The 18,540-nt window shown below is 39.0% G+C and overlaps 1 protein-coding gene across 27 annotated transcripts in view; it reads left to right on the forward strand.

Moving 5' to 3' along the window:
• ANK3 (ankyrin 3) overlaps positions 1 to 18,540 on the forward strand; it is a 715,267-nt gene that overhangs the window by 459,711 nt on the left and 237,016 nt on the right. For all 27 annotated transcript variants that reach the window (XM_077125230.1, XM_077125228.1, XM_077125251.1 and 24 more), the window contains exons 2-4: positions 4,166 to 4,267; positions 4,686 to 4,784; positions 5,471 to 5,569. In XM_077125230.1, coding sequence (XP_076981345.1) covers positions 4,166 to 4,267; positions 4,686 to 4,784; positions 5,471 to 5,569 — 300 coding nt within the window. The remainder of the gene's footprint in view (positions 1 to 4,165; positions 4,268 to 4,685; positions 4,785 to 5,470; positions 5,570 to 18,540) is intronic.

The raw sequence follows: 18,540 nt of genomic DNA on the forward strand, positions 1-18,540 counted from the left end.
ATCGTTACTTGCTAGTAATAATTATATCTAACGTCATTAATTGGATTGTTGGATGGAGAGACAGAGAGACAAACGAATGAGCAGAGAACTTCACAGATGGATGGAAAACGAATGAATGATGAAGAGTGGCTGAGCACTTAGTACAGATCAAACATTTTATTAGTCACTTTTTTAGTAGTAGTGATTAACAGCATAGCCCCCAGAGTCAGACTATCTAGTTTTGCATCCAAGTGCTGCCACTTACGGGCTATGTGTCCCTGGGAAAGTCACTCAGCTCTTCTATAGCCTTACCTATCAAATGAAGCTAGTAATAGTACCTACTTTGTAGGAGTTATTATGAGAATTAAGTAAATTAATATAAATGACATATAGTTTATACATATTGTATTAAGTAATGAAAAAAGTACATTATTATAAGAACATATGTCTCACATATACTGTAATCAGAAGTATGAAGTAATAGTTATCTCAGAACTTGGCACTCAGGAAATGTTTATTCTTTCCAACCAAGGTTCTCTGCTGACCAATATCAGTATCCAGTGGAGGTGGAGGTGCTGAGTATTAATTCATAATGATGCTTGGCTTTATCCTTGAATCTGTTTCCTTAAAAAATATTTCAAGGTCCATATTTTTTTTCCTGTATGGTGAAATGATTAAATAGACAAGACATTAAATAGAGATGTAAGAAACTTTCATTTTCTGAATTCTTCCTTCAGATTTTGGTCATCCAGGGAAAAAAGTTGTTGACCAACTAACTATTCAACTAACTCCTCAGGCCATGATTTCCTCTATGTGACTTTCCATGTGGCAGAGCTCAACTTCTTTTGGGACCTAAATTCATTCTAAAATATTTTTCCACAGCTGTCTTTAAAGAGGCAATATTTTAATAGAAAACTCTAGATTAAAAAACAGGCTGTCGCCTTTGTTAAAAGTAAATCTAGTTACCTGACAAAATGATAGCTAAGAGATTCAACACAACGAATGGGGATATATTTTTATATTAAGGTAATATTGAAAAATATATAGACTCTACAGGCAGAATTTTGGAAAAAGTGAAGAATAAAGACTATATAAAGTTTAATTGACATGAAGCAAGACAATCTGGGAATGTGTACAAGGCACTGAGATCAAGTGAGTAAGTCATCACTCGGAGCACATCTGTTTTTCCCACTGTTGTGTAGCCAGATGTGGCATAATGGCCAGCACATAGCTGATGACCAATCTGTGTTTGTTGAAGGAAAACCTGACTGCGTTGCTTGGAGGTTCTTGAGGATAAATGGAGGAACTTCTTGGTTCTTCTTCTGTGGGTTTTAATAATTTCACTTCCTATGTTGCAAATTTCCTTCAAGGCACTCTTCTCTCGCCTCATAGACAAAAAAATGTCTAGGTTTCTTTGCCTTTTTTTTTCCCTCTGTGCTTTTTTCTTTGAAATCTAAAGTGGCTGATTGTTAACGGCCTTGGTGCGGTGGCCTTATCTGTATGTCACAAAGTGCTGGGAAAAAAATGAAGCAAATAAATTTTGTCCCTCCTCTTTCCTTCCAAAGTTCCCAGGTAATAAATTAGCTCCCTCAGAGAATAATTTGGTACTCAGGTCATTTGTGAGATAGATACAATGAAGGTGTCCACCAGGGAGATCTTTGTCATTAGAGCAGGAATTCTTCAACAGATTCCATGAGCAGGCTTCGCATTCCTGAGCCACATGGAATCTTGAACAAATGATGGATGCACAGATTTGCTATGTATACACACTTATGTGCAATTATTGAAGGAAAAGTATTCATTTCTAACCTTTATTAGTCTCAGAGAACTACTGAATTAGAAGATTTGTCTTCTATGCTTGTATTTTGTTTTGCTTTAGAGTTTGGGCTGGGAAATTTCTGAGAAAACTCAAAAGGACATAGTGTCTAGAATTGTCAAAAGTTGTCAGATCTACAATAAATTCAAAGGCTTTCTTTGATTTTTCTCACCTCTTTTTGAATTCCTTTGGCTGCTGCTTTTTTTCATTCATAGCCAAAGATTGGGATGCTGTCCTCACATTTATTCTCTCTGGCAGTCAAAATATCCAGGCAGACTGATGTTATTTTTTCCCAGAACAATTTCAGAGTTCTTCTAGGCAAAATCACAGATAAGTCATGGAGCAGGCACAGAGAAGATGATGTTTTATGGTACAATGAGCCATCCTTGCATAGCTAATTTATTTGTAACTGTATTTATAATAAGCAAAACAAAGCTATTCTGGTAAAAGTAGTGAAGCTCTTTTAAAGACTACATTTTATTTTTCTTTAAATGCCTAGAAACTTTGCTTTGAATCTTCACCTCTTCCTGTCTTCCTTCTACTTAACCTCTTCTCTAAGTGGTTTACATGTTTGCCTGAAATCCCAGCTTTATTTTATTTTCCTAGCACCTCTGTGTGCTCTGAGATACTTGGTGGGCTTAGTTTATGATCTTTGGTATTCATCTTTGTATTGTAGCAGAGTCTCAGTTTAAATAGCTGTTGTCGTTATCATTGTTAATAAAGTCTCCTGTGTTTTCCAGGTGATATTTTAATTACTATAGCAATTTCCAAACAATTTATTGAGTGGTTCACTCACAAATAATTTCTAGAACACCTACCACGTGCCAGGGACTCTTCTTATTGCAGGGGAAACAGAAACGTGACAATTATACCTACAGTCACTGCCTTGTGCCAGGTCAAGGTGTGTGGCCACCACAGCTGGGCAAAGCTTTAAGTCTCTTTGAGCCTTCAATCTTTAAACGAATTAGTTTACTTTTTATTCAGAGAACTAGTTCTCACCTGGGGCAGTTTTGGCTCCCAGAGGTCATTTGGAAATTCTGAAGACATTTTTGTCTTTCCTAACTACAGGATGCTACTGGCATCTAGTGGATACAGACCAGGGATGCTGCTAAATATCAGACAGTATATAGGACAGTCCCCCCACCAAAGAATTATTCAAATCAAAACATAAGTAGGGCCATCATTGAGATACCCTTATTTAGAGAAAGCAGTATTTATTTCGAGGGAGACTTACTGCCGTAGGAGGGAAGGGTGGAAGAGACTCCACAGGCAGTGGTCTTTCTTCTAAACTATCACCAGAACCAGAGATCCTTCCACAGGAAGAAGTATACCTCAATTACACTTCCAGGGATGAATTCTCATTCTGCATCTTGGCTGCTTTCCAATTGCCTGTCCTTAATTTTTGTTCTTAAAGTACTTATGTTTTAGGGAGGAAGGACAGGTATACCTAAATAATGATGCTATGTGGTGAATACCAAGTGTCTCAATGAATTCAGTGCTTTGGGAGCCTTGAGCAATTAAATTCTGTCTGAAAGTTCTGGGGAGGCTTCACAGATGAGATGGCATTTGAAGGAGGGGGGGCAAGCCTTGAAGTACGCATTGGCCATATGGCTGAAAGAAAACACCTTCCTTTTTAAAGCCACATTCTGCATGATTGTATTTATAACCACCATGATGAGAAGTTTGGGGCTGTTCTACTTCTATAGCAAACTGCAGGTTTTGTTTTGTATTTTGTTTTTAAAATATGTTTTTATTCATTTGCTCCTGAAAATGTTCCTGGTAGAGTTTTCTCCAGGCTATGGCCTTAACTAGCTTGAAAATTTATGGAGAGTATAATTCTCAATCAGTGTAGGCATTTATACATACTTTTCAAATGTAATCTAGCTATGTCCTGTAGGAAAATGCAACGTCATTGCCCACATATTCCTGTTGACTAGTGTGAGAACATGAACTGTGTTTGTGAAACTATGAATTTAAAAATTAACTGTGGCAGTTAGAAACTCAGAAAAGAATGGAACAGATGTTAAATTTCTGGTCCAGTAGAATACTGGAAGCTTCATGATGTAACTGCCAAAGAAGTTATTAGGATTTCTCCTGACTCTCTGGAAATTGCATGTTGATTTAACAGGCCAGCACAATATGGGAAATTTTCTCTTTCAGTTTTGAACCAGTTCCAGCACAGAAAGGATAACTTTGAACACTTGAAACTAACTTTGTCCTTTTCCTAGTGACTTTGCAAAGACCATCGTGCTTTCATGGTAGAAATCAAATTGTTCAAATGAAACATCTCAGCTTTACCTTTCTTTAGTTTAGAGTAAAAATGCACTTTAGTTGCATTTTCATCGAGATGCTTTTTCTTTCCTGTTTTAGTCTGATGCCAACGCAAGTTACTTAAGAGCGGCTCGAGCTGGACACCTAGAAAAGGCCCTTGACTACATAAAAAATGGAGTTGATATCAACATCTGCAATCAGGTTAGCAGTTGTTGTGTTGTCATTGTTCTTGTTTAGTTTGTTAATCAAAAATTTAAAAGTCTCGACTTTTAAACTACTTAAAGTTTTCCTGAAATATTACCAAGATATTCTCTTTTTTGCTAGTTTTTCCTGTTAAATTTTACCAGATTTTTATTATCATCTTATTCTCTGCTTTGAGGAACCTCAGAAACTAGACGTACATACATCCTTTAATAATTAATTTCTAAAATTTGATAACCGATGATATCAGGATAACCCACATAGTTTTTGAAGTATTTTTTGTTCCTGGTTCAAATTCCTCCATCACACATATACAAGTGAATGTTGGCAGGATGCATTACCTTAAGGGTTCTCAGGAGACTGTTCATTGCTCTATTTTCAACCTGCTGAGTAAAGCTTCCCCTTCTCTTCTAATCAGAATGGGTTGAACGCTCTCCATCTTGCTTCCAAAGAAGGCCATGTGGAAGTTGTTTCTGAACTGCTACAGAGAGAAGCCAACGTGGATGCAGCTACAAAGGTCAGTATCGCATAGTTAACTCTTTTTAACCTGTCACAGGCCAAATGTAATATTCAGCCCTCTATGAGAATATGCAAATCAGGATAGACTTCTATTGAGGTCTGTATTAGGGTTCTCTTGGGAAACAGAACCAACAGATATGTGTGTGTGTGTGCACATTGTGTAAATATTGTGAAATATTTTTAAGGATTAGGTTCCCATGACTGTCAGGATGGGCAAGTCCAAATTCTGTATGGCAGGCCACAAGCTGATAACTCTGATGAAGGTTTTCAATGAGTTTCCCAGAAGAAGCAGGCTGGCTGAAGTAGATATGGAAATTCTCCTTTCTGACTGCTGAGATCAACTTCTCCTTTTAAAGCCTTCAACTGATTGGATGAGATTTCTCTCATTGTTGAAGGCGATCTCCTTAGTCGATTGTAGATGTAAATCAGCCATAGATACAGTCAATTTACTGATGATTGAAGTCCACAGATGTCCTCACAGTAACAATCAGGCCAGTGTTTGCTTGACAAAATGACTGGACACCATAACCTGGCCAAGTAGATACATGAACAGCCATCACAAGATGCTTGTCCACTTTGTCTTTTTTAGAGAACTTTTAAGCATAGAGGGATTTGATATTTTGTAAAATATTGAAACGGAGAGAAAGGTGAATGAGTTGATATATCTTCCTTTTCATTTTACAGAAAGGAAACACAGCATTGCATATAGCATCTTTGGCTGGGCAAGCAGAAGTGGTAAAGGTCCTGGTTACAAATGGAGCCAATGTCAATGCACAATCTCAGGTAAACCTACAAACTCTATTGAAAAGAAATTTTATTATTGTAATTTACAAATAATGCTCTTTTGTTCAAGGACTGGTTTGGTGTAGATCTAATAACACAATACTTAACTGTATTTAAAAGATAATTATATTATTGCAGAGTATTTACATGGAAACTTCTTAAATAATATATGCTATCATTCACAATACATATACATGAAAGGTAGAGATATTTTTTTCAAATCATCCACCTATAAAACTGTATGGTTCGTAGTCATGGACACAAATGTTTAGGGGATATCTGTAATGGAGGGTCTTATCCTATTTTATGATGTTAGTTCACATCCAGCCCCAGTATTTATTAATCAACTAAGGAACTGGAGATGTCTATAAACGAGGAAATGTTCTTAAAAGTTCAGAAACTATCACTGCTTTATCTAGTCGGAAAGAAATTGCTTAATGCCTGTTTACCAAGGCATCATAGCTATTTCCTGAGACAGATAGAAAAAAAAAATTAAGCCGCATAAACTTCAAAAGTCCACAAATGTTAAGATTCCCAGATTATTTGTAATGGATTTGCACAAACATTCTTTCTGTAGTCCCTCCTCTAAATTCACAGTCTTGCATGAAGTTCTAAGAATACCATGAGATTGTCTTTTGATAAGACTTTGAGTCTGGCAGACTCACTTTACTTTATTGGTTAAATATTTAGGTGCTCATTATCCAAGTATTCATTAGTTGAGTCCCCACGGATGTGAGGTTGTACAGGAAAGCAAGCAGCATCATAACACAAAAATATTCACTGAGGAACTGACCACTTTTTAAACTGGTCACTGCTCAAACATTCCCTCCAGTTGGATGCTAAAATCTATCCCTGTTTGTCAGTGTCCTTCTCAGTGTATTGGATATTAAGCAAGTTGATTACAGAATAAAACTACAAGTCTTAGAAAAGAAGCAGGATTTCATGAAGGCAGGGAGAGTAATGTTAGAGAACTGCTGGTAGACAGCCAAGCTGTGGGTAGGTGGCTTCTTGGCAGTGTTAGACCAGACAGTATTTGAAGAATTTGGTTGATTTCCTGATCAATCTTTCAAATAAGAATGATTTGAAAGTCAAAAGATTAAATGAAGGAAAAAAATTGAGGTCTTTGGTTAACTTGATGAAATCTTCAAATACTTTTTATAAAAAGGCACATATTGTGAAAGTCAAAAGTGAAGTGAAGGATGTCAGTACAATAGGACCTTGTTTGTACAACTAATACATTCCAAGAGGCTTTAAGGAAGTTGAAAATTGTGCATAGCGAATCCCATTATTTAATAAGTATTTCTTATTGGAACAGACCTATCATACATTTTTTATAAATAAGGCAAATAAACACTCTAGTAACAATAAGTAAATATAATTGCTCATAGAAATAATTTTTTTAATTTGTTAATTAAAAAATTAAGAAACCAAAAAAATCAACATATATAATCAGTAATTCACAATATCATCACTTAGTTGCATATTTATCATTTCTTAGAACATTTGCATTAATTCAGAAAAAGAAATAAAAAGACAATAGAAAAAGAAATAAAATGAACACAGGAAAGGAAAAAAAAAAAAAGATTATACCTACCATACCCCTTACCCCTCACTTTCATTGATCAGTAGAATTTCAAACTAAATTTATTTTAGCATTTGTTCCCCCTATTATTTATTTTTATTCCATATGTTCTACTCCTTTGTTGACAAGGTAGATAAAAGGAGCATCAGGCACAAGGTTTTCACAAGGTTTGTGACAGCTATATCATTATTCAGTCATCCTCAAGAAACATGGCTACTGGACACAGCTCTACATTTTCAGGCAATTCCCTCCAGCCTCTCCATTACATCTTGAATAACAAGATGATATCTACTTAATGCATAAGAATAATCTCCAGGATAACCTCTTGACTCTGTTTGGAATCTCTCAGCCATTGATACTTTGCCTCATTTCACTCTTCCCCCTTTTGGTGGAGGTTTTCTCAATCCCTTGAAGTTAAGTCTCAGCTCGTTCTAGGGTTTTTCTCAATCCCTTGATGCTGAGTCTCAGCTCATTCTAGGATTTCTGTCCCATGCTTCCAGGAAGATCCACACCCCTGGGAGTCATGTCCCACATAGAGAGGGGGGAGGGTGGTGAGACTGCTCGTCATGTTGGCTGGAGAGAGAAATAATTTTTTTTTAATTTTAATTCTCTGTCACATGCACACCCCAGCAGCCTGCACTGCATGTTGGTCTCTCCGACCCTCCCCAGAGCAAAAAATTGGCAGCAGCTAATGATAGGCTGGGAAGGTGCCCGATGTCAACAAATTTGGGTTGGTCTTGCCTGGAGACCCTGGCTGGGTCAGCGTTCTGTAACATCTCCCCACCTACCCCCCAGCCTCTGCTCTGCTCTCTGGGTTTATATACGGTGCACATAACAGCAAACCCTATTACTTAACAATTATTTCTTATACAAACATACCTACCACACATATTTTTATAAGTAAGGCAAATAAACACCCTAGTAGCAATAAGTAAACAAAATTCATCATAGAGATAATTTTTTTATCTTAATTCTCTCTCTGCCTTTATTTTTTTCTATTGCTAGCCATGTATATCTGGATTCTCATGTGTTGAGTTCATGTTTAAAGAGGTCTTACTGCATTTCATATAATTTTGTGGAAAAATTATAATTTTTCTCCACAAAAAAATCACACCTTATTTAATCTTTATTAATTCTAAGAACTAGTACGTGAATGCATAACCTACATTTTGTTATATCATATAAACTTACTTTTGCAATTTCTAGTTATATCTTTCAAGGTAAAATGCCAGACTTTGTTCATTTACTATGGCCTTTGATCTCTTTATTAGTTAGGGTTCTCTAGAGAAACAAAATTAATAGGGAACACTCGCAAATATAAAATTTATAAAAGTGTCTCACGTGACTGTGGAAACGCAGAGTCCAAAATCCGCAGGGCAGACTATGAAGGCAATAATTCCAGTGGAGGGTCTGGACGAACTCCACAGGAGAGGCTCACCAGCCGAAGCAGGAAGAGAACCTGTCTTTTCTGATTCCTCCTTTAAAGGCTTCCATTGATTAGATTAAGCATCACTCATTGCAGAAGACACTCCCCTTGGCTGATTACAAATGGAATCAGCTGTGGATGCAGCTGACGTGATCATGATTTAATTCTATGAAATGTCCTCATTGCAACAGACAGGTCAGCACTTGCCCAACCAGACAAACAGATACCACCACTTGGCCAAGTTAACACATGAACCTGACCATGACAGTTCACCCCTTGTCAACTTGGCAGCTATACATATCACTTTAAACCATACCTAATTTCTAAATAAAAAACGTTAAAACGCACATTTTTTCTTTCACCTAAGAATACTCAACTGCACTTCTATGTATTATGTAAAGGTTAAAATAAAGCAACCTAGTACCCTAGAAAAAAAAAAAAAAAAGAATACTCAACTGTCTTGCATATAACTGGAAACACATTAAATCTCTCCAGAATAGATTGCAAGTCCTTGGGTAATATTCATTCTTAATATTACTTAATATAATATTCTTAATAATGCTCAGTATAGTATTACTTAATATTTAATAATTAAATAGTATAACATGAAAAAACAGCATTACAATTCTCAATTCTGTAACTGATCATGTGGTCGTAGTTCATATTTATCACTACCTTCTTCCAATACCCATTCCATGTTCCCTTTACACTCAGCAAGCACTTCAGCTGGCCATGGTTCTTTGCCTGGTGGGGTGACCCAAACCTTCATTCCTGAAGTTTCAAAACCATTTGTAGTCCTGCCTGGATTGGGTTGTTCCAGTTTCCCCTCGATTTTAATCACAGGGCATGGTTGTACCAAAAGACGCCCTAGGGGATCTCCTATATTCCAAGAAAACTCTTCTTTACCTCCATTGTATAGTCGCAGTCCTATTTCCCCCTGATAATCAGGGTCAGTCACCCCAGACAATAATGTAATCCCTTTCTTGGCTTGTTGATACAGGGGCATGAGTAGCCCAAAGTGACCAGGTGGCAGTCTTAGATTCCAGTTCAATGGAATCATTGTTGTTTCTCCTGGTGGAAGCACTCCCTCTTTTGGAACTAAAACCTGTAGACCAGCAGAGCTCAGGGTCACAGGGACAGGAAGCAAAAGTTTTCCTAGGGGATCACTAGGGGTAATAGTGAGTGGTACCACCCCCATTTCCACCCCTTGGTTCCTGGACTCATGGACCCTGGCTATGGGAGAAACAGCACCATACAGTGGATGCTGATTCAGAGCATATACAGCTTCCTGGAGAACATTACTCCAGCATTTCAAGGCATTGTCACCTAGTTGGCACCGTAATTGAGTTTTCAAAAGGCCATTCCACCATTCTATCAATCCAGCTGCTTCTGGATGATGGGGAACATGGTAAGACAAGAGAATTCCATGAGCATGTGCTCGTTCCCACACTTCATTTGCTGTGAAGTGTGTTCCTTGATCAGAAGCAGTGCTGTGTGGAATACTGTGATGATGGATAAGGCATTCTATTTAAGTCCATGGATGGTAGTTTTGGCAGAAGCATTGCATGCAGGGAAAGCAAACCCATATCCAGAGTATGTCTATTCCAGTTAGAACAAATTGCTGCCTCTTCCATGAAGGGAGTGATCCAGTGTAATCAACCTGCCACCGAGGTAGCTGGCTGGTCATCTCGGGGAATGGTGCCATATCGGGGGCTGAGTGTGGGTCTCTGCTGCTGGCAGATTGGGCACTCAGCAGTGGCTGTAGCTAAGTCAGCCTTGATGAGTGGAAGTCCATGTTGCTGAGCCCATGCATACCCTCCATCCCTACCACCATGACCACTTTGTTCATGAGCCCACTGGACAATGACAGGAGTTGCTGGGGAAAGAGGCTGACTGGTATCCACAGAACAGGTCATATTATCCACTTGATTATTAAACCTTCCTCTGCTGAAGTCACCCTTTGGTATGCATTCACATGGAACACAAATATGTTCATGTTTTTAGTCCACTCAGAAAGGTCTATCCACATACTTCTTCCCCAGACCTCTTCGTCACCAGTTTTCCAATTATGGTCTTTCCAAGTCCCTGACCATCCAGCCAAACCATTAGCAACAGCCCTTGAGTCCGTATACAGACATAACTCTGGCTAGTTCTCCTTCCAAGCAAAGTGAACAACCAGGTGCACTACTTGAAGTTCTGCCCACTGGGAGGATTTCCCCTCACCACTGTTCTTCAAGGACACCCCAGAAAGGGGTTGTGGTGCTGCAGCTGTCCACTTTCAGGTGGTACCTGCATATCATGCTGAACCATCTGTAAACCAGGCCCGACTTTTCTCTTCCTCAGTCAATTCACTCTAAGGAACTCCCCAAGAGGCCATGCTCTGGTCTGGGAAAGAGAAGCTAATGTGGCAGAAGTGGAGACCATGGGCATTTGGGTCACTTTTTCATGTTATTTACTTGTGCCTTCAGGACCTGCTCTGACCCTATCTTGTATATACCATTTCCATTTTACAATAGAGTGCTGCTGCACATGCCCAACTTTATGGCTTGGTGGGTCAGACAACACCCAACTCATGATAGGCAACTCAGGTCTTATGGTAATTTGGTTAAGCGTTCAGTCTCTACTAAGGCCCAGTAGCAGGCCAAAAGCTGTTTCTTAAAATCAGAGTAGTTATCTGCAGCAGATGGTAAGCTTTGCTCCAAAATCCTAATGTTCTGTGTTGTGATTCCCTTATAGGGGCCTGCCAAAGGCTCCAAACAGCATCTCTATTTGCCACTGACACTTCCAGCACCATTGGATCTGATAGATCATATGACCCAAGTGACTGAGCAGCTTGTACAGCAGCCTGGACCTGTCACAGAGCCTCCTCTTGTTCAGGTCCTCACTCAAAATTAGCAGCTTTTCTGGTCACTCGATAAATGGGCCAGAGTAGCACACCCTAATGAGGAATATGTTGTCGCCAAAATCCAAAAAGACCAACTAGGTGTTGTGCCTCTTTTTTGGACATAGGAGGGGCCAGATGCAGCAACTTATCCTTCAACTTGGAAGGGATATCTTGACATGCTCCACCCCACTGGGCACCTAGAAATTTCACTGAGGTGGAAGGCCCCTCTATTTTTGTTGGATTTATCTCCCATCCTCTGACACACAAATGCCTTAGCAGTAAGTCTAGAGTAGTTCCTATTTCTTGCTCACTAGGTCCAATCAGCATGATATCATCAATATAGTAGACCAGTGTGATGTCTTGTGGGAGAGAGAAACAATCACGGTCCCTGCAGACAGGATTATGACATAGGGCTGGAGAGTTGATATACTCCTGAGGTAGGACGGTGAAAGTATATTGCAGACCTTGCCAGCTGAAATCCACTGTTATCCTCCAAAACCCATCTGTTTTTCTGCACAGGCCAAACAGGAGAGTTGAATGGGGATGTGGTAGGAATCACCCCACTCCTGCATCCTTCAAGTCCTTAAGAATGGCAGTAATCTCTGCAATCCCTCCGGGAATCTGGTATTGCTTCTGATTTACTATTTTGCTAGGTAGGGGCAGTTCTAGTGGCTTCCACTTGGACTTTCCCACCATAATAGCCCTCACTGCACAAGTGAGATAGCCAGTGTGGGGATTCTGCCAGTTGCTCAGTATGTCTATACCAATTATATGTTCTGGAACTGGGGAAATAACTACAGAATGGGTCCAGGGGCCCACTGGACCCACTGTGAGATGGACCCGAGCTAAAACTCCACTGATCACCTGGCCTCCATAAGCTCCCACTCTGACTGGTGGACCAGAGTGACATTTTGGGTCCCCTGGAATTAATGTCACTTCTGAACCAGTGTCTAATAATCTCTGAAATATCTGATCATTTCCTTTTCCCCAGTGCACAGTTACTCTGGTAGAAGGCCGTCAGTCTCCTTGGGGAAGGCTTGGAGAAAGATTAACAGTATAAATTTGTGGCAGTATAACAGGGTCTCCCCCAAAGGGACCTGGTCACCCCTTCATTCAAGGGGCTCTGGGCTTGTAAACTGTCTCAAATCTGAAAATTGATTAAGGGGCTGTGACTCTGTGCTTTTGTAATTCAGGTTAGACTTCTGTTCCCTTGACCTAGAACTCTTTTGTTTATACAGCTCAAACAAGAATTTAGTAGACTGCCCTTCTATTGTATTTCTAGGTACCTCATGACTTACAATGCCACAAATCTCTGTGAGTCATATCATTTTGACTCCTGCTTTGAGTTTGCTGTCTATTATAATAGCCATGTCTACCCTGTCTTTGGTGATAAAGTGCTGCCACCTGGCTTCTGCCAACTCGGGATCCTGTCATCCCCATTGTGTTTAAAGATTCCAGCTCAGTGACAACAGTTCCCACAGTAATATCTGACCTACAGAGAAGTGCAACTACAGAGCTCTTCAGGGGTGATGGCACTAGTCTCACAAATTTATTTCTCACTGTTCTGGTAAAAGGTGCATCCTCTGGACATTCCTGGGGTGTAGGAGCAGGCTTTGCATGATAAATCCACTCTAACATTCTAATCTCTCTAAGCCTCCAGATCCCCTCATCTACATTATACCAGGGCAGTTCTGGCATTTCAACCTCAAGTAACGTTGGCCACCTTTTGATCCATGTTTCAACCAGCCATCCAAACAAACTTTTAATACCTTTACTAATCCCTCGAGCTATAAGATTGAATGCAGAATCTCTGCTTAGTGGGCCCATATCCATAAATTCAGCTTGATCCAACCTTATATTCCTCCCACCATTATCCCACACCCTTAAAATCCATTGCTACACATATCCCCCTAATTTCTGTCTATATAAATTGGAAAACTCACACAGTTCTTTTGGAGTATAATGTACCTCCTCATGTGTGATACTTTGTACCTCACCTTTAGGGGCCTTTGGGGACTTTAGTCTAGTTGTATGTCTGGAAGAAATGAGGGGTGGTGGGATGGGTCATGAAAAAAATTAGAAATATCTTACAAGCCATTTGCTTCAGGGCATTCATTTGCAGTTTCATCTGGTGAAACAGGATTAATCACTCTAGGGCTAATCCCTTCAGGAGGAGGTTGGGTAGCCAACTCCTCAAGGCAGGCTGGAGGTGAGGTGCCTATGTCCTTAGGGCAGACTATTACAGGATTATCCAGAGAGAACTCAGCATGACCTAGGGGTTCAACCTCACCCCCGACATCATTATCAATCTGTATGTCCCCATCCCATTTTTCAGGGTCCCACTCCTTTCCAATCAATACCCTCACTTTAATAGCAGACACCATGCAACATTGAGATTTCAGTTTATGTTGTAAAGTTGCTAATCTAACAATAAGATTCTGAGTCTGATTTTTAGAGATCTCAAGTCTACAGTACAGGAAAGATTTTCCTTCAGGACACTCACAGAAACGTCTACATCTGTCAGACGGTGCTTAAGCTTCTCGTTTGAAGCCTTAAGCCATTCCTTTCACTCCTTAATGTATCCAACAACAACCAACCAACATCTCTATACCTCTTATTTCCACAAAACTCCATAAATAATGTCAAAAACATAATCCCCCAGAGCCTGGCTTTGTACAAGCGAAGCATTAGGAGAATTGAATGGTGATATTTAGACTATCTCTTTTGCCAACTCACCCCGTGGATTGGGAGTGTCATTCTGATTATGGGAATAGAGTCCTTAGTTCCTTTGAGTCCAGTCAGAGTAGAAAACCATTCATAAAAACCCATTTTTAAGATTCTGTTTCTTAAGAACCACTCCCGGTACCAAATTGTATTAGTTAGGGTTCGCTAGAGAAACACAATCAACAGGGAACACTTGCAAATATAAAATTTATAAAAGTGTCTCATGTGACCATGGAAACACAGAGTCCAAAACCCACAGGGCAGGCTATGAAGCTGACGATTCCGATGGAGGGTCTGTACGAACTCCACAGGAGAGGCTCACCAGCCAAAGTAGGAAGTGAGCCTGTCTCTTCTGAATCCTCCTTAAAAGGCTTCCAGTGATTAGATTAAGCATCACTCATTGCAGAAGACACGCCCCTTGGCTGATTACAAATGGAATCAGCTGTGGATGCAGTTGATGTGATCATGATTTAATTCTGTGAAATGTCCTCATTGCAACAGACAGGCCAGCACTTGCTCAACTAGACAAACAGGTACCACCACTTTGCCAAGTTGACACATGAACCTGACCATTACAATGTCCGTTTTAAAGGCATTTGATTTCATCAGCCTTTTCCAGTACTTGTCTTTGAATATCATGAACCTCCCATATTTATGGGTCCACAGAATTGCAGTGACTTCTTTTCCTTTATCCTTTAGCCATAGAGACAATGGCTCTGAGGTCATTAAATACCAGTATTATGTGATCATAGAAAAGCATCTCCATGGGATTTCTTATATTTTTGATCAAATTTATTTCTAGTTGTCTGTGGTAGAACCTGTGTTACATGGTCACTGTTTTTTCAATTCCTTATGAGCATTTCCTTATGAGCTGAAATGAATTATAAAAAGTTGAATATTGACAGGTATATTATGTGGAAAGAGGTACAGAACAGCTGAATCGAATAGAAGTACCATGCATTTAAAGTGACTATTTTAAATGTCCCTATAACTTTTTTTTTAATTGGAAAATAGCCAGTTTTAATTTCTGAAATAGGAGGGAAACAATTTAACCCATTTTTTTTCCAAGGAAAGACAAATCTTGTTTAAACATTGCACACATTCCTGGCCAGTGCTTAGAGCAGTCATGGTTTTATAACTTTTCTGCAATATCTAGGAAAAGCTGAATTTGAAATGAAATCCTACCCAATTTTTATTTCAGTTTATACACATTCCATGCAGATGATGAAATGAGGGAGAATATGGGCTGTGAATTTCCGTTGCTTGCATAGCAGCTGTGCTTGAAATGCCATGCCACACTGAGCACAGCAAAGCGTTTCCCCTTCATCTGAAAACCTGCCCTCAGATGCCTTCTGAACTGCGTCGTTCTGTCGACAAAATAGTAATGCGGTGACTAAGCAGCAGACGGGAGTTTCCTCAACGATTCTCTGTAACAACTCTTCCAGTTTTAATACAGAACAACAAGCAATAATACCGTGAAATGAAATTAAACTCCATTTAGGTACAGCGTATAAAACATCATGGGAGTATTAATATTCAATAACGACAATTTTAGCCTCTAGGTAATATTGAATAACCAACAAGAAATAGTGTAAAGAGAGTCCTTCACCCTCCTCTTGAATATAAAAACCCTTCTTGTCTCAAAAATAAAAATGACACTGGCTATATCAAGTTCTGATCTAATAAACCAAGACTCACCGAAGGTAGGAATGTGTAGATTTTATTTTAAATTAATTTTTGTTATTGCCATGATCCCTGGTTCTTAACATATTAGTTAACTCTTATATTATTTAACTCAACATTCCACTTTCTATCCTGAGAGAGAAATTGAAGTGAATAATTAAATTGTGATTACAAAAGAGTTCTACTGTTGTTTAGTCTTCAATCCTTTGTCCTAAATTCAGCGACATGGTTAATGATGTTTGCTTTTTAAAAATTTCAAACTGGCAAATCCAATGATAGCCCCACTCTTTCTCCTTCTCTGTCTTTTTCTATAATGTAAAGCACCAACTCTGTTTATAAAGAAGCAATGTTCTGTTTTAAATGATATTTTATTTTAGTTGTCAAAGTATTCTAAATGGACAGGTTTTTATACTAGTGTTAACACAGGGAAGACCCTTGAGTGAAACCAGTGGCTCCTTTTGTTGTCCCCTACACTGGAGACTTCAGTTCCTAATGAAGTCAGATAGATGGGTGTGGTCCAGATAAAGCCTCTCTAACTGTTGATCTGATGACACACCTCCGTGTCAAACTGATCTTCACAAAAACCAGTATCATGTATGAATCAATGCAAATCCATCACCATGCCTTTAATGTCTAAATTAATAGCAGTACTGGCTGTGAGAAACTGGACATTCATGGATGAAGTTTAGGCCTTTACTGAAATGAAATCACAGGAGAACTTTTTAATTTCATTTCACTTAGGGGGGTTTTAGGCAACATGCCTCAGTACTATCTGTGAAATTATAAGTGATGATTTGTATGCTTATCATAATGCCATGATACACGCTCAGAGCCAGAGGTACTGAAGATTTTGGACAAAACTAGGCATCAAATACTACATACACTCAGTTTTGAGCTGCTCAGGCTTTTGAGAATTGAGTCTATTGTTGCTTCAGCAAAGAAAATATAAACTGGGCAACCATATGTTCCTTTCTGGCTTACTCTTTGTTTTGGAAATTTCCTAAATTAGACAATGAATATGAAACAGTGGTGTGCTGTTTTCTTTTAGGAGAAAAATAACACTCTTTCTGAAACCTGACCATTCTTTCAATCCAGATGCTATTCAAAGAAAATCATTACAGCTGTAGGTTGTCCAGAGACAACATATTGAATTACTTGTCCCTTAAACTTTTTTGTGTCTTAAACCTTAAACCTCAGACAGATTTGTAATATTTTTATTCACTCCTTCTGGTGAGTATTTCTAATTTTCTTCTCCCCAATCATAACTAAATAGTATGCTTGCATTCTCATGCCTTATTAATCTTTTCTTGACGGATGAAGTTTGTATTAATTTGTGGTTATTTGGATTAAAACAATAGAAACTAATGAGCAAAAAAGGGAATTTATTGGAATAAATAAATTAATACATAGAATAAAATGGAAGGCTAAAGAAACTTCCATAAGGCTTTGTAAACCAGATATTTGGGGTGGGCAGTGGTAGAACGTAACCAGAAGCCAGAGGGGAAGGCTGCCCTTTGATGTGGTCCCCACAGACCAACCAAGGGTAGGGAGGAAGTTCTGGGCAGAGAATGTGTGCGGAGGATAGCGCAGTATACCTGAAGGAGCAGGAAGAAGATGTCCTGCATATATGGTTAAAGAAAGTCAGGCCAGTTTGATTCAAAGCCCAACCAATACGAGTCCTACAAGAGGTAACCCCTCAAAGGAAATAGGTGTGATATTGACAAATGAAGGAATGGACGTGGATGCTGGTTAACCAAAACCAAAGCAAAACAAAATATGCATGCACGTGCACACACACACACACACACACACACACATACATAAACACACATACCCCAGATGCTTGTTATAAAATTGGAATTTCCATCATGAAGACCTCACCAAAAACAAAACAACATCTCATCAATATGGACTAGAACTAGCAGAACTAGAATGAGACTATTCAAGGCCACATAATATATAATTTCATTTATATGAAATGTTAAAAATAGACAAATCTATAGAGACAGAAAGCAGATTTGTGATTGACAGGGGCTGTGGGGTGGCGAAAGGAGAGTCACTACTAATGGGTGTAGCTTTCTTTTGGGGGAAATGAAAATGTTTTGGTATTAGGTACTTGTGATGGTTATGCAGCCTTGTGAATATACTAAAACCCACTGAGTTGTGCACTTTAAAATGGTGGATTTTATAGTACTTGAATCAGCTATCAATTAAATAAAATATATTTAAATGAACTATTCAGAAAATGACCAACGTTCAGATAAAAGCAATAGTTATTTGATGAGAAACACTCAAAAAGAAGGGGGAAGCTATTGTGGAAAACAATTAAATACACAACTGCTTGCAGTGGCTGTTGTCTATAAATCATTTCTGAGTAATTTTCGTTCTATGCATCTCGCTTTCTGCCATCATAGAGAATGGTGTTATGGAATTATTTAAAGGGTTTGCTTTTCAAGAATCAGTCTCTGGAAGTTCCATTTCTGTAAGAGTGGCATCCACTTAAGCCCTAACTTTAAGTTTTCTTCATAAGCCATGAAATAGTTGGTTCTGGAAGGCAACCGCAGAACCAGTGGGCATACAGGGAGCAAGAAGGCAGGTATGTAGGCAGAGCAGTGATTCTTAGGGGATCCTGAACCACAGCAGATTTCCAATCTGAAGTTGAGAACCCACTT

Source organism: Tamandua tetradactyla, chromosome 13 (assembly GCF_023851605.1).
Source record: "Tamandua tetradactyla isolate mTamTet1 chromosome 13, mTamTet1.pri, whole genome shotgun sequence".
NCBI classification, from domain to species: domain Eukaryota; kingdom Metazoa; phylum Chordata; class Mammalia; order Pilosa; family Myrmecophagidae; genus Tamandua; species Tamandua tetradactyla.